This window comes from Oncorhynchus tshawytscha, linkage group LG26 (assembly GCF_018296145.1).
Source record: "Oncorhynchus tshawytscha isolate Ot180627B linkage group LG26, Otsh_v2.0, whole genome shotgun sequence".
NCBI classification, from domain to species: Eukaryota; Metazoa; Chordata; class Actinopteri; order Salmoniformes; family Salmonidae; genus Oncorhynchus; species Oncorhynchus tshawytscha.
In genome coordinates, this window is record NC_056454.1 from 37,144,130 (window position 1) to 37,157,464 (window position 13,335).

Here is a 13,335-nt window from a genome sequence, read left to right on the forward strand (position 1 = left end):
CTGTCCAGGAGTTGGCAGATGCTTTAGTCCAGGTTTGGGAGGAGATCCCTCAGGAGACCATCCGCCACCTCATCAGGAGCATGCCCAGGCGTTGTAGGGAGGTCATACCGGCACGTGGAGGCCACACACCCTAAAAAGGTTATTCAATGGGCTATTTGTCCCTGGCTCAACCTACTGTAGCAGCCTATGCTTCAGCTCCCTTGGCAGCCAAGGGAACTATTTTCGTATCAAAAGAGCATATCAAAGTCTCAGTTGAGTTAATGTTTAGACAGAAGAACTAATGCACAACTCAGCACTCAAATTTGTTTAAAAATGAATGGGACACTGAGCATTCGAACTGCATACAAATGCTAAATTCAATTACCTAAATATACAAATACAAACTTACATAAACAAAGTGAATCAACTTGAATGTTCGTTTATTTCTAAAGCAAACAAATGTACATTGAGGCAAATCATTTATCACAGGTGGATGTTAACGAAACCCTTCTGTACAAGTTGTCATAAAAAACTACAACTAAAATAAAACTATCATAAATACAGATATGAATCTTAAATGACAAAACAATAGAAACAAACACAATAACATGCAAAGGGAACAGATTGCTAGGATTAGCTTCTCTTAGGGACCATCATCACCAGCAGATAATGATCCAGATCTTCAGCCAGATCAGCCAATACAGTACTTTCTGTCTTTAACAAAACAATTGGCTTCTCCCTAACACACAATCAAATAAAATTAACATACTTACAAAAGGATGATGGCCCCATTTAAAAACAAACAATTAGTGTCATTTTTTAAACTGTTCAACAGATGGAAATAGATGTCACACACTTTACTATGGTAACAAGGCACGCACACACAGTGTACCTTTATAAAGCCACATGCCCAAATATGTAGTACTGTACTAAAGGAGACCCAGTACTGTATATGTCTGCTTGGCATCTTGAGACGGTTAGGTCCTGTACAGTGTACACTGTTGTCTAGGGCAGACAGAGTCTTCGTAGTTCTGGACAACTCACAGAGCTTTGTGAGTGTATTCCTACCTGTTGTTGTAAAGGCTGACCAAACTGATGCGGTTACAAGTGCACTTCAACAGCGAAAACAGGACCCATCGATTAAAGGCAGCATCAAGTGGGTGTGCTGCCCAAAAACATGCAAGCTAATTCGCTAGCGTGCAAAAAAAGTGAGAGAGCCAACCTTTTTATTTCATTACACGAAAGTTGCGAAGTGGTGATTGATCAAGAGTTATGTACAAAATACTTAAATTTGCTCATCATGGTATTTTCTTTATTGCAAAAGCTGTAGTTGCGTGAAAGGAAGGTGATGAGAAGATGGGTGTAATACTGTATTATTATAAACAACTAACATTTGCATCATCGTGGTGGATATTATTGTATCGGTTTGCAAGCCAGTTTTATTGTAGTTCCTGGAGTAATGGTTTCACATTTTTAAGAGCTGAGAGCTTCTGTATGTACATCTATCCTGTTTTTCAACAGTAGAAGTGATCCAAACATTACTGTGGAAAATTAACATAAACCTAGTTGGGACGGTTTCCTGGACGCATATTAAGACTAGGACTAAAACATACTTTTAATAGATATTCTCCATTGAGAATAGTTTTTAATCCAGGACTAGGAGTCTGTCTCAATGAATCCACTGATCTCCTTCCAAAACTGAGCCTGTAATATTCGCATTATCAATAAGTGTAGGGTTGTTACTCATCAGACAGGTATACGTTATAAACAGCAGCATCAATGCTATAATCTGGCAACATAGGTGGGAAGAGGGTGGGAATAAATAAACGTGACACTTTGGATTTGTTTAGTGTTTTCACTGACAAGTTTGTATGTTGTCTTGACTTATAATGGCCCACTCATTCAGTGTGACATCATTAGCAACATGGACATTGAGTAGGTTGTGAACACTCATTCAGTGTGACATCATTAGCAACATGGACATTGAGTAGGTTGTGAACACTCATTCAGTGTGACATCATTAGCAACATGGACATTGAGTAGGTTGTGAACACTCATTCAGTGTGACATCATTAGCAACATGGACATTGAGTAGGTTGTGAACACTCATTCAGTGTGACATCATTAGCAACATGGACATTGAGTAGGTTGTGAACACTCATTCAGTGTGACATCATTAGCAACATGGACATTGAGTAGGTTGTGAACACTCATTCAGTGTGACATCATTAGCAACATGGACATTGAGTAGGTTGTGAACACTCATTCAGTGTGACATCATTAGCAACATGGACATTGAGTAGGTTGTGAACACTCATTCTAATTCTATGAGTTGGAAGTGATCCATTCAATATCACTTGATTGATTCAGGGAATGTAAAGAAATGTAATGGTGTATTTTCTTCCCTTAATATTTGTTTTTATTTGACAATGGAAATGGAGTTATCCGCAACAATAATTGATTGTGAGTTGGAAAGACAGATTTGCTAACTTCAGACACTGTTGCATCTTTACCGCTCTCCTTATTTTGAACAGCTTCAATTTTAGAATGGCAATTTTTGGTTGAAAAAATGAAGGTCAGCATTTATTTAAAACAATACTTCTATTTTTTCTCATGATATAGCCAAGCTATTAGCTGGAAGTTGGCCTCTGATAATGTTTCATTATAATTTCTCCCAAACTAATGGATACTAACAATAAAAAATAGTGTTAGCTTACCTGGGCTTAAGTTAGTCTTTATAATGATTGACATACGTAACATTTTTTTATTAAAATGTTTCCTTCTTTGACTTTTTATAGGATTGAGCACATCTGGGACATCATGTCTCGCTCCATCCACCAACGCCATACCTCAATCGACTAATTCTACTTCATTCGCTGACATATTGCCAGCCATATGATTCTTTATCACAAACCGACTGTCATGTGGTCCCCCTTGACAGGTCTTCCGACCTCAATGGGACTTCCTGGTTAAACGTGAAGGGCCTATTCTACTGTGACGTTTCAGGCTGTGTTTACTCATCCAATTGCATTTGAAGGGATGTTTTGTTTTTGCTGAATCAATATCAGGGTATTATTTAGTATTGGACCATACGTACCATTCTTATTGGACCATATCATCACCCTTGGTTACGTTTCCATCCCTACACTCTGAATGCTCAACATAATGAATATCTGATCTTTACCTTGCAACACATTGCTAGTGATGCGTCATAACAGCTGGGGGGGCGGGGAGACGACAACGACGGGACGAGACAAATGAAGGTACAAGTTCCATGTGGGGAAAAAAGAACAAAGTAAGTGAAGCGGTGGTTGGAGCGATGAGCAGATCACCCAGAGGAGTCCAGTGGGGTGAAGGAGAGAAGAAAAGATCAGGAATGGAGAGGTCTGGAAGAGGCACGACTATGAATCTGTCCCAAATGGCACCCTATTCCCTATATAGTGCACTACTTCTGGCCAGAGCACAACAGTAGTGCACTATATAGGGAAAAGGATGCCAATTTGGGAAGCAACCTTTCCCCCCTAATTCATATGCACAGTACAGGCAGACGGATCTGTGTTTCCCTCCCTCTGCTCCTACAGCTAGCTGTGTGAAGAGACATCCGAGGAACTGCTGCTGTTGCTGTTGGTTGTCTGAGCCCTCTTGATGTACAAGTTCAGCAGCTTCATCTGCAAGAAGAACAGTTTTGCATTGTTGTGATCATGACAGAAAAGTTACAATGGCACCGTTGTCCCGACCAGGGTTGGTAAAAGTAAGTCACCTGAAATGTCAATATCAAGATGTTGGGTTTGCTTCCTGAATTAACATCTACAATACAATTTAGTACTTTAGCAGACGCTCTTACCAGGGCGACTTACAGTATTGAGAACTCAGCGACACAGGACTCAAAATGGAATTTACCCCAACCCTGGTCTAGACCAATCAGATGACAGAAAGCTGTGGCGGTACTGAGGGGACGGGAGAACGGCTGGCGTAGCGTGACAGGCTGAGTGACCTTAGTAACATTTAGCTCATTGTGCCAATTGCGTATTTCCTCACAAAAATGAGGACAACATTGTTTCAAGGTTGACATCTACTAATGAATGGGTAATCATTTTGTAAGTTAATGTTAGTGATAATGTTTTTAAATCGGAGCTAGCTAGATCATCCAGTGGAATGACATGCCTGATTAGAGTAGAGCTTGCTAAGGGAAATGTGTGTTATAGTCTACTTACTACGGCAGCACTAGGATTAGGCTTTGGGCATGGCACTGCTTGGAATGTCGTGAGGGTCCAGAGTCTCTAATAAGGTGTACACGCTAACTAATTAAACGGTCGCTGTAGCGATGAACCTACGAGCCAATGCTCCGTGACCCTGCTGCTTTCTCAACCCAGCCAAGGTCATTGTGCAACAGGCACAATCCAGCCAGCACACTCTCTTACTCTCACTTTCTGCCTGGCCTGCCTGTCAGAAACCAGGAATAGGAGGGGGGAAAGGGGATTCACATTAGATAGTGTTCATGAGGCCCATAAACGGTCCGAAATGAGGAAGTACTACCTGAACTTGTCCAATAAGAAACACAGATTTTCGTTTTCAATTGCACAATGTGTCCTAATGAGTATGACCCTGATGGACTCCAGTGCCCCCTTATGCACTCCAATTACCCTTACTGTGCATCCAAACCACACACCACAGACCAAACCAGTCGAAACCAGAGGCGAAATAAAAACCTGGAAAACCGATAAGGGGGTTGTGTTTGGGGGACGTGTGTGTGTGTGAGGACTTTGAGATGCAGACGAGCACATGCCAGTGGTGGGTAGCGTACCTTGCTGCCCGTGAGTAGCTGCAGGTGTGGTTTGAGCTCTTCTCCAATCACGGAGTAGATGGCCACCAGACAGAACACGCTGGCCTTGCGAACACTACTCTCTGTGTTGTCATAGCCCTGGGAACAGACATACAGACTATCACTGGACTGGCTGCCAGCAGGAGAAACACACAGAGAAACAAGCACACACACACACACACTGAATCAGCTAGCAGCGAACACACTCGTGAATGAGCACACATAGAACAACAGGTCATTGGGAACGTGGGAGGAGTGGCAGAGGTGTGTGCCCAGGGGCAGAGTACAGGCAAACATTTCCAGGTACAAATAAGGCAAACAGTTCTCACTGTCAAAATATGAACATGAACAAATATGGTGTAGGCCTAGAAACTACCAAGGATGTTTCTACTAGATTTTCTTTCCATGCCCACTTACCCTAATCCTGCATCACAGGAGTTCTAAACCAAGTCATCTACAGAGCTAAAACCACTATTTACATTAAGAAAACAGAGAAACACTTTGTTTTTTGTGCAGTCGCAGTATGATTGAGACATTATCTGTCCACCACTCCATTCACAACTCCACACCTAGAGAGAAACATTTTCAGGAACAAACAGTACCCACTGTCCAAGTAAGAACATGAACCAATATGGTGCTGATACAAAAAAAGGATGTTTCTATTTTCCCTCTGCAATGCCCCCTTCACTAGTCACGCATTCTATATAATAACATAATTCATGCCACTAAGCAGACACTTTCTTCGAAAGCAACTTATGCAATTGTACATGTTGTTTACTGAACCTTTATTTACAAAGGTAGTCATGCTGAGATCAAGGTCTCTTTCCCAGATGAGACCTATATACACATCAATGCACATCAATATACACATCAACAATATAAACTATACACGTCAATATCATCACTATACACATCAATACACATATCAACAATATATAAAACAAAAACAACGGCAATACACAAAAAAGCAAAACACAAGCATAGAAAACAAACACATTCTTCAGTAATAAGGTCCTGAATCAGCCTTTTGAATTGTCCTAGAGTCACCAACTCATCCAACTTCATAGAGCATTCCACAAGTAAGGTGCAAAAAAAACTAAAAGCAGATGTACCTAACTAGCCACTCCTGAGACCGGGTCTGAAGTAAGGTACGGCGGAGGTTAATGCAGGAGGACTTTATAAACAAAAAGAGTGCAAAGCAAAGAGGGCCAGCCTACTTTCTGATACATAATGCAGTGGTGTGTACTGAACCTATGCAGTGGTGTGTACTGAACCTACGCAGTGGTGTGTACTGAACCTATGCAGTGGTGTGTACTGAACCTATGCAGTGGTGTGTACTGAACCTATGCAGTGGTGTGTACTGAACCTATGCAGTGGTGTGTACTGAACCTACGCAGTGGTGTACTGAACCTACGCAGTGTTGTGTACTGAACCTATGCAGTAGTGTGTACTGAACCTGTGGAGTGGTGTGTACTGAACCTATGCAGTGGTGTGTACTGAACCTATGCAGTGGTGTGTACTGAACCTACGCAGTGGTGTGTACTGAACCTACGCAGTGGTGTGTACTGAACCTACGCAGTGGTGTGTACTGAACCTATGCAGTGGTGTGTACTGAACCTACGCAGTGGTGTGTACTGAACCTATGCAGTGGTGTGTACTGAACCTATGCAGTGGTGTGTACTGAACCTATGCAGTGGTGTGTACTGAACCTACGCAGTGGTGTGTACTGAACCTATGCAGTGGTGTGTACTGAACCTATGCAGTGGTGTGTACTGAACCTATGCAGTGGTGTGTACTGAACATATCACCATTAATAATGTGTAGTGTGCTACGATAAACTTTGTCCAATGGCTTCAATACAGTGGCAGCTGCATTCATATAGACAATATCATCATAGTCTATAAACAGTATACATTTCATATGAATAAGTATGTAATCCATGCAGAAATTGAACCCACAACCTTCCCACTAGGCACAGACATCTTCATCTCAACATCTAGTTTGGATTTACATTTGATTGAGTTGCTAACTAAAGTGAATTCATATGGAAATCAACAAAAATGTAACCATGTCATTGGATTTAGGTTAAAAGTTGTGTGAAAGAAATACAAAAAAATTGACTATTTTTTGCAAATCCAATGTTTGATTCGACTTCATCACATATAAAAACAAATATGAAATGACGTGGAAACAACCCTGATTTAACTAGTTTGTGCCCAGTGGGTTGCCGTAACCAGCGTAGCACCACACTCTTACCAAACACTCACATAATGCAAAACAGGACCAGATTCTCACCTGCAGTAGTCCTGGTATGATGTCAGGCAGCAGCTGGTGCAGGGACTCCTTGGTGATGCGTTCGATCACCTTGGTCTGCATCTTGATGGCAGCCAGGTTGATGGGGTAGTCAGCCGTCTGAACGATGGGACACAGCACCTTGATACACTGCTCTGGGTGGATGGAGCTGGCTAGGGTGGAGGCAGACTCCTCCGCTGCTCTTACCACCTACGGGGAAAGTGGAGGGAGAAGGTTTATATGGTGATTTATATCATGGGTTTGATGACAGAGAACTGCTCTGGGTGTAACAGTGATAAGAGAGACCATGTGGAAGATATGACAGAAGCAAGAATGGAGTTGGTATACAGAGAGAACAGGACTGGTACCGAGCCTTGGGGGACACCAGGGAGTATAAATATAAGGAGTTGCACCTCCTTGTGGGAGTCTTTGTGTGCCTCCAGGGTCTTCATGATGGTGAGTTCAGCGTAGTTCTTGAAGCGGGCCGGCTGGTTCCGCAGTATCTCCTTCAGTACCCTCAGTGCCATAGCCCGGATAGTGTACTGCATGGGAGGGTAACAAGCCACCATTACAAACCATACATGCATTCTTGCTCACAGACATGCACCCCTGCTCAGACATGCACCCCTGCTCACAGACATGCACCCCTGCTCAGACATGCACCCCTGCTCACAGACATGCACCCCTGCTCAGACATGCACCCCCCCTGCTCACAGACATGCACCCCTGCTCACAGACATGCACCCCTGCTCAGACATGCACCCCTGCTCACAGACATGCACCCCTGCTCAGACATGCACCCCTGCTCAGACATGCACCCCTGCTCACAGACATGCACCCCTGCTCAGACATGCACCCCTGCTGCTCACAGACATGCACCCCTGCTGCTCACAGACATGCACCCCTGCTCACAGACATGCACCCCTGCTCACAGACATGCACCCCTGCTCACAGACATGCACCCCTGCTCAGACATGCACCCCACACCCACACGCCAAAAGCCATATCTTTCAGCTTCAGAATGTTTTACATTTGCAGCTAAACAAATAATCAGTGAGGTAGTTGGGGATGCAGTCTTATTATTATGTATGAATGTGTTTGTCACAATAATAATCATCATCATTGCAAGGTAAAACCTTCCAACTAGCTGCAGTCTGTCTGTCATATCAGAACTAGTAAAAGTAAAGGATCCCTACGTCTTTATCCCCCAGTGTCTCCAGGAGCAGTAGGAGGATGGTCTTGAAGTGTTCGTCCCACACGGCCAGGCTGTCCTCCCGGGTGATCTTCAGGAGCTCCACCAACGCCCCTTTACGCTCCTCCACGCGTTCATTGTGATTTGACAGTTCCTTCAGCAGGTCTGCAACCAGGTCCGAGTGGTCCTGGGAACCTGGGGAGAGGACAGAGGAGAAGACTGGATGAGTGGTCCGGTTCATATAACACTCAGCCCTAGCTAGCTAGTAATCCCATGTACCAACAAAAAAGCAAGTGACAAGGAAATGGATGGCAATGGAAACAGCATTGAAAAACTTTAGAAAACAAAAAACGACAGCCATGGAGTAGTGTCTCTACCTGGAGCAAAGCCCTTAGAGATCACCATCTTGTTTTCACCACTGCTGTCCTGCCGACGGCCTGTAGAGGAGGGAGGAAGACAATCAGACTCACTTTTCACTGCAGATAAAGGGCCATCCTAATCCCAATGTTTTTGGTCTAAACATTCCATCACTTTGGTTTCAGCCAGCATGTAACACTAGGATGGACCAAATCTATTCTTTCTTTGTGTTGCCTAAACCTGAAGACGTCACACCATCATGTCATGACATCACAGGATGGATCAGAGATGGTCAACATGGAGGTGGAGTCACAGGATCAAGGTTCAAGCAGAGGTCAAAGGTGACTCACAGTCTCTAAACTGCTCCACGTCGTCATCAAACACGGCCTCCTTCAGGGCGCTCTTGTCGTAGGATGAGGTGATGGTGTCTCCGTATCCGTAGGGGGCGAACTCCCTGGTTCGCGGCCCAGAGAAGGAGCGGGGGGACGGGGTGTTGAGAAGGGAGGTCTTGTTATCCAGGGCCGTACGCCCACCCTCCACCACATCCAGCCCCAGACGGGCATCAGAGCCTGGAGAGGGCGCCACACCTTCCCGTCCCGCCTGGGGGGAGAGAGAGAACACGGTTAGTCTCAGACGTGGAAATGGTTATGACATCCAGGGCAGTGGGGGCTGCTGAGGAAGGACGGCTCATAATAATATTTGGAATGGTGTAAATGGAATGGCATCAAACACATGGTAACCATGTGTTTGATGTATTTGATACCATTCCACTGATTCCGCTCCAGACATTACAACGTGCCTGTCCTCCCCAATTAAGGGGTCACCAACCTGCTGTGAACCAGAAAGGTATATAGGAACGCAACATGAAGTCCTGGTCCAGTATCCACAAAGCATCTCAGAGTACGAGTGCTGATCTAGAATCCGTTTTGCCTTTTAGATCATAAGGAATAAGATTATATGGACAGATCCTAGATCAGCACTTCTACTCTGAGATGCTTTGTGGATACGGGCACTGGGCTCTTTCCCAATTTGTTTGTCTTCATGTCCTCTCTCTTCGCCTCTTACTCAAAATTCATTAGAGGAGGAGGTGAAAGGGGTGGGACTTTGGATGTATCCTCCTATACGTTTTGATAAGGAGCGAGGAGAGAGGACACTTCCAATGCAGAGGTTGGGACTCACAGCATCGTCCCTCTTCCCTCTCAACTCGTTGAGGTCCTCCTGGCTGCGGTAGCTGAAGCTCTGGATGGCCTCTGTGACCCCTCGCAGGGAGCTGTAGATCTCATCAGAGTTCATGTTCTCTGTGTCATACTCCAACATACTAAGGAGACAGAACAGGAAGAGAGGATTTATATAAAGTGTCCCTCAGGACAGCAGACACACAAACAGTAAAGCTGCACACACACATGAATACACTTATAAGGACACTTGCTGTTTCAGTCTGACACCGTACAAGAGGTTAATGCTTCTGCAAGCTAAGTAGATGACCTTCAGACAGATAGGTAAAGATGTATTCTGGGCAAAGCTCTGAAAATGGATGATGGTGTGTGATGTTCTACCCAATTTGTCACTTGTAAGGGATTAGTTAGGAGGGACTGATACATCCCCAGAGAACATTGACACCATAGTGCAAAAAGAGACAAAAAAAAAGGGAAAATGTTCCCTATGTTCCCAATCCCTATTGGTCGAGGAAATATTGGGAGGACAACAGAAGCACGACGTGTCACTTCCTGTCCTGCCCATCCTAGGGAACTGAGGCTCCGCCCCTAGGTGTGTTACCTGGGAGAGTACGCTCTGCGGAGGACCCTGAGGGCGGGGCCGGCGGGGGTGGAGTGAGGTGGAGGAGGATGAGGGGGAGGGGGGTGCTTAGGTAGCCCATCGCCACTCCAACACCCACCCCACAACCGACTGTGGCCACAGACGAACGGGCGGAGAAGGAGAGAACGGGACAGGGTGGGGGCAACAACACAAGGGGCCACACACACATAGGAGAGAGAGAGAAAGAAGGAAGGAAAAATAGAGAAAGAAGAAGGGAGGAGTGCAGCAGAGAGAGAGAGAGAGGAGGGAAGAGAAAAATAAACTATAGTCTGAGTTGTGGTTAGAGGTTGGCATGCGTTAATATGAGTAGAGTATTAGAATGCATGGTGAAGGAGAACAAGCCCTCAGTCAGTCAAGCAGCGCTCTGTGGTTTAGCCATGCATTATGAGACAAACAGACACTGGCACCTGTGGATGGAGGTCAGAGAAGGTGGGTACGTACCTGGGAGATAGCCCCCCATGGGAGCAGTTGGTTGGGGAAGTGAGAGGGCTGGTCCGGCTTGGGGGGTGCCGGCTTGGGGTCCGCCCAATAGTGTTGCTGGGAGAACTCTGAGAAAGAAAGAGACAAACAGGTTTATAAATGGTAAATATGCACGAAAAATAAAATATTACTAATGACCTCACCAAAATTGATATGGCTGCTAATGTAAACAGATCCCCCTCCCTTTTATCCCTGGTTGTACTCATTTACCACGCTGCTGGTGTTGCTGGAGTTCTTCAGGTGGTTCTGAAGCAGCTTGGTGGCCCCGTCCTGGAAGGTCTTGGGCAATGCTCCCAGCAGCATGGTGAACTCTGGAGTGTTCAGCTCAAACAGAGAGATCAGCACAACCTGGGCTGCCTGGGGGGCAGAGGGACATACAGTAGTCAATTGTGGGTTATGGACTGTCTGGGGGACAGATAGGGGGAACAGGGACATAGATAATAGTGGGTTAGGGGCTACATGGGGGACAGATAGGGGGAACAGGGACATATAGTCAATAGTGGGTTATGTATTCTTACAGGGAAGCTCTTTGCTCCTCCAGGAACTAAAATGAATTTGTCAGCTAACCATACCAGTGGAGAGACTTGGATGTACACCTTGAAACTGCTGTGTCTGTAGTGTTATATACTGAATAAAACAGTACAGAGAAACAGTCCAAAAATCTCAATCACAGTTGATCACATTATCAAACACGTTTTTGCAACTTCTGCTGTAATATACATTTGTGGTGAGTGACATCATGCTTTAAAAACAAAATATTAAATTCACAAGTACTTCGTTCTAGCAGGTTAGACATTGCTTATAACAAGGACTGAGACATTACCTTAATAAATACAAAACAATTTTAAATAATTAAAGTCATTCTTTCTACTAGAAACGACCATGTCAGCATGCATATGTAGAGGCTGTTAATGTGGTTCAAAACAGACAATGTGTTAGGCACAGAACAAAAGGGAAAATAGCATTCAAGTGTTCACATCGTTATTCAGCGATGATATCGGTCGGTAGAACTTCGAACAAACAAAGCAACAATCCATTCACATACTCCTGAGACCTAATGACATACATTCTTTGTTGTGTTGTAGTAGTGTTCTGTTGGCGAACAACAGCAGTTTTACTTTCAAACCTGCCCATTTATCCAGAATCAAATTCGCAAGGCATAGCTACTGTAGGTTAAAGCGAGCAGTAGAAAGGGCTAGAGCGTGAAGGTGAGGTAAAAAAGGCAAGGCCACACTTGAGATCATTTCACACTCTTTGAGGCAGCTAGGCATCTGTGCAGCTCGGCAGGCGGTGCGTGCTTGGCGGTGGACAGTGATTGGTTGATGAGGCACTACCTGCTTACACCTCTCTTCCAGTTGCCCCTCCCCGGCCTGCTGGGACAGTAAGGCTGCAGTACTGGACCTGCCTGATAGCTCCTCCACCACCCAGTTATGAAGGGTCTGGGGCACAGTGGCAGGGAGGTAGAATTATGGGTATTGTAGTTTTGACAAAGGAAAGCAGATGTTTATAGTAGTACACTACTATAAACATAGACAAGGTTATAGCTGTTAACAGGGTCCTCCTGTGGGATGCAAGTGGGGTATATAAAGTTTGTTTCTATTATAAAACAATTAAAAGCAGGAAAATAATATTTATTTCCCATTCCTTTAAAGATTATTTTTAGGCTAGCTGTTTTTAATACCCTACAGTGTAAGGTACGTCCTGTGTTAAAAACTAGTTGAGGACTTCAATTGGAACTAGCAGTGGTGGAAAAACAAACAACCCAAGAGTGAACACATGTCCTGCCACAGAACAGAGAGATAGCAGAGTCTTATCACCAGGTCATTTCTGGTGGAACATGGCTTCATTGCCAACACAGTTAAGAACATAAACAACTACAAACATAAAATCTGTAGTAATTCAAATTACGTAAATCCCTGTGTATCGATAGCTACATAACTACATTTTAATATGGATAACATTTAAAAACTGTTGAATGCATTTCTTCTAAAGGAGGGTGTCTGAGTTTTGCTAAGAGTTAACAACAACTGATGACAGACTTAATCAAAGCGAACCAATTCTAAAAAAAAAAGTAAAGCTGAGGAAGTAATCTAGCTGCTGTACTATTAGCATTTCAGTATTATCGTTGTTTTCTGCCTGGAGAGCATGTTATTCAGATGGTATTTATTGAGCAGACCCTTGGGAATATGCCATAACTAGTAGGTCCTACTTTCCACTGAGACATACAGTGCATATAGAGTCTACAGACCCCTTGGATTTCTTCACATTTTATTGTGTTACAAAGTGGGATTCAAATGGATTTAACTTTCATTTTCTGTCAACGATCTATACAAAACACTCCGTACTGTTAAAGTGAAAAGGTTATTTAATTTTCTGTCAACGATCTATACAAAACACT

The 13,335-nt window shown here is 44.1% G+C and overlaps 1 protein-coding gene across 24 annotated transcripts in view; it reads right to left on the reverse strand.

Moving 5' to 3' along the window:
* Positions 1 to 402: 402 nt before the first annotated feature.
* Positions 403 to 13,335, reverse strand: part of LOC112224858 (CLIP-associating protein 1-like) — a 126,497-nt gene continuing 113,564 nt past the window's right edge. For 13 of the 24 annotated variants that reach the window (XM_042306551.1, XM_042306553.1, XM_042306554.1 and 10 more), the window contains 12 exons: positions 12,272 to 12,376; positions 11,148 to 11,294; positions 10,899 to 11,005; positions 10,419 to 10,547; positions 9,822 to 9,960; positions 8,993 to 9,242; positions 8,663 to 8,722; positions 8,290 to 8,480; positions 7,507 to 7,635; positions 7,097 to 7,303; positions 4,784 to 4,900; positions 403 to 3,647 (listed from right to left, as the gene is read on the reverse strand). In XM_042306551.1, the coding sequence (XP_042162485.1) occupies positions 3,561 to 3,647; positions 4,784 to 4,900; positions 7,097 to 7,303; positions 7,507 to 7,635; positions 8,290 to 8,480; positions 8,663 to 8,722; positions 8,993 to 9,242; positions 9,822 to 9,960; positions 10,419 to 10,547; positions 10,899 to 11,005; positions 11,148 to 11,294; positions 12,272 to 12,376 (1,668 nt within the window). In that variant the 3' untranslated portion in view covers positions 403 to 3,560. The remainder of the gene's footprint in view (positions 3,648 to 4,783; positions 4,901 to 7,096; positions 7,304 to 7,506; positions 7,636 to 8,289; positions 8,481 to 8,662; positions 8,723 to 8,992; positions 9,243 to 9,821; positions 9,961 to 10,418; positions 10,548 to 10,898; positions 11,006 to 11,147; positions 11,295 to 12,271; positions 12,377 to 13,335) is intronic. The other 11 variants (XM_042306570.1, XM_042306569.1, XM_042306573.1 and 8 more) reach the window with 3 other exon arrangements.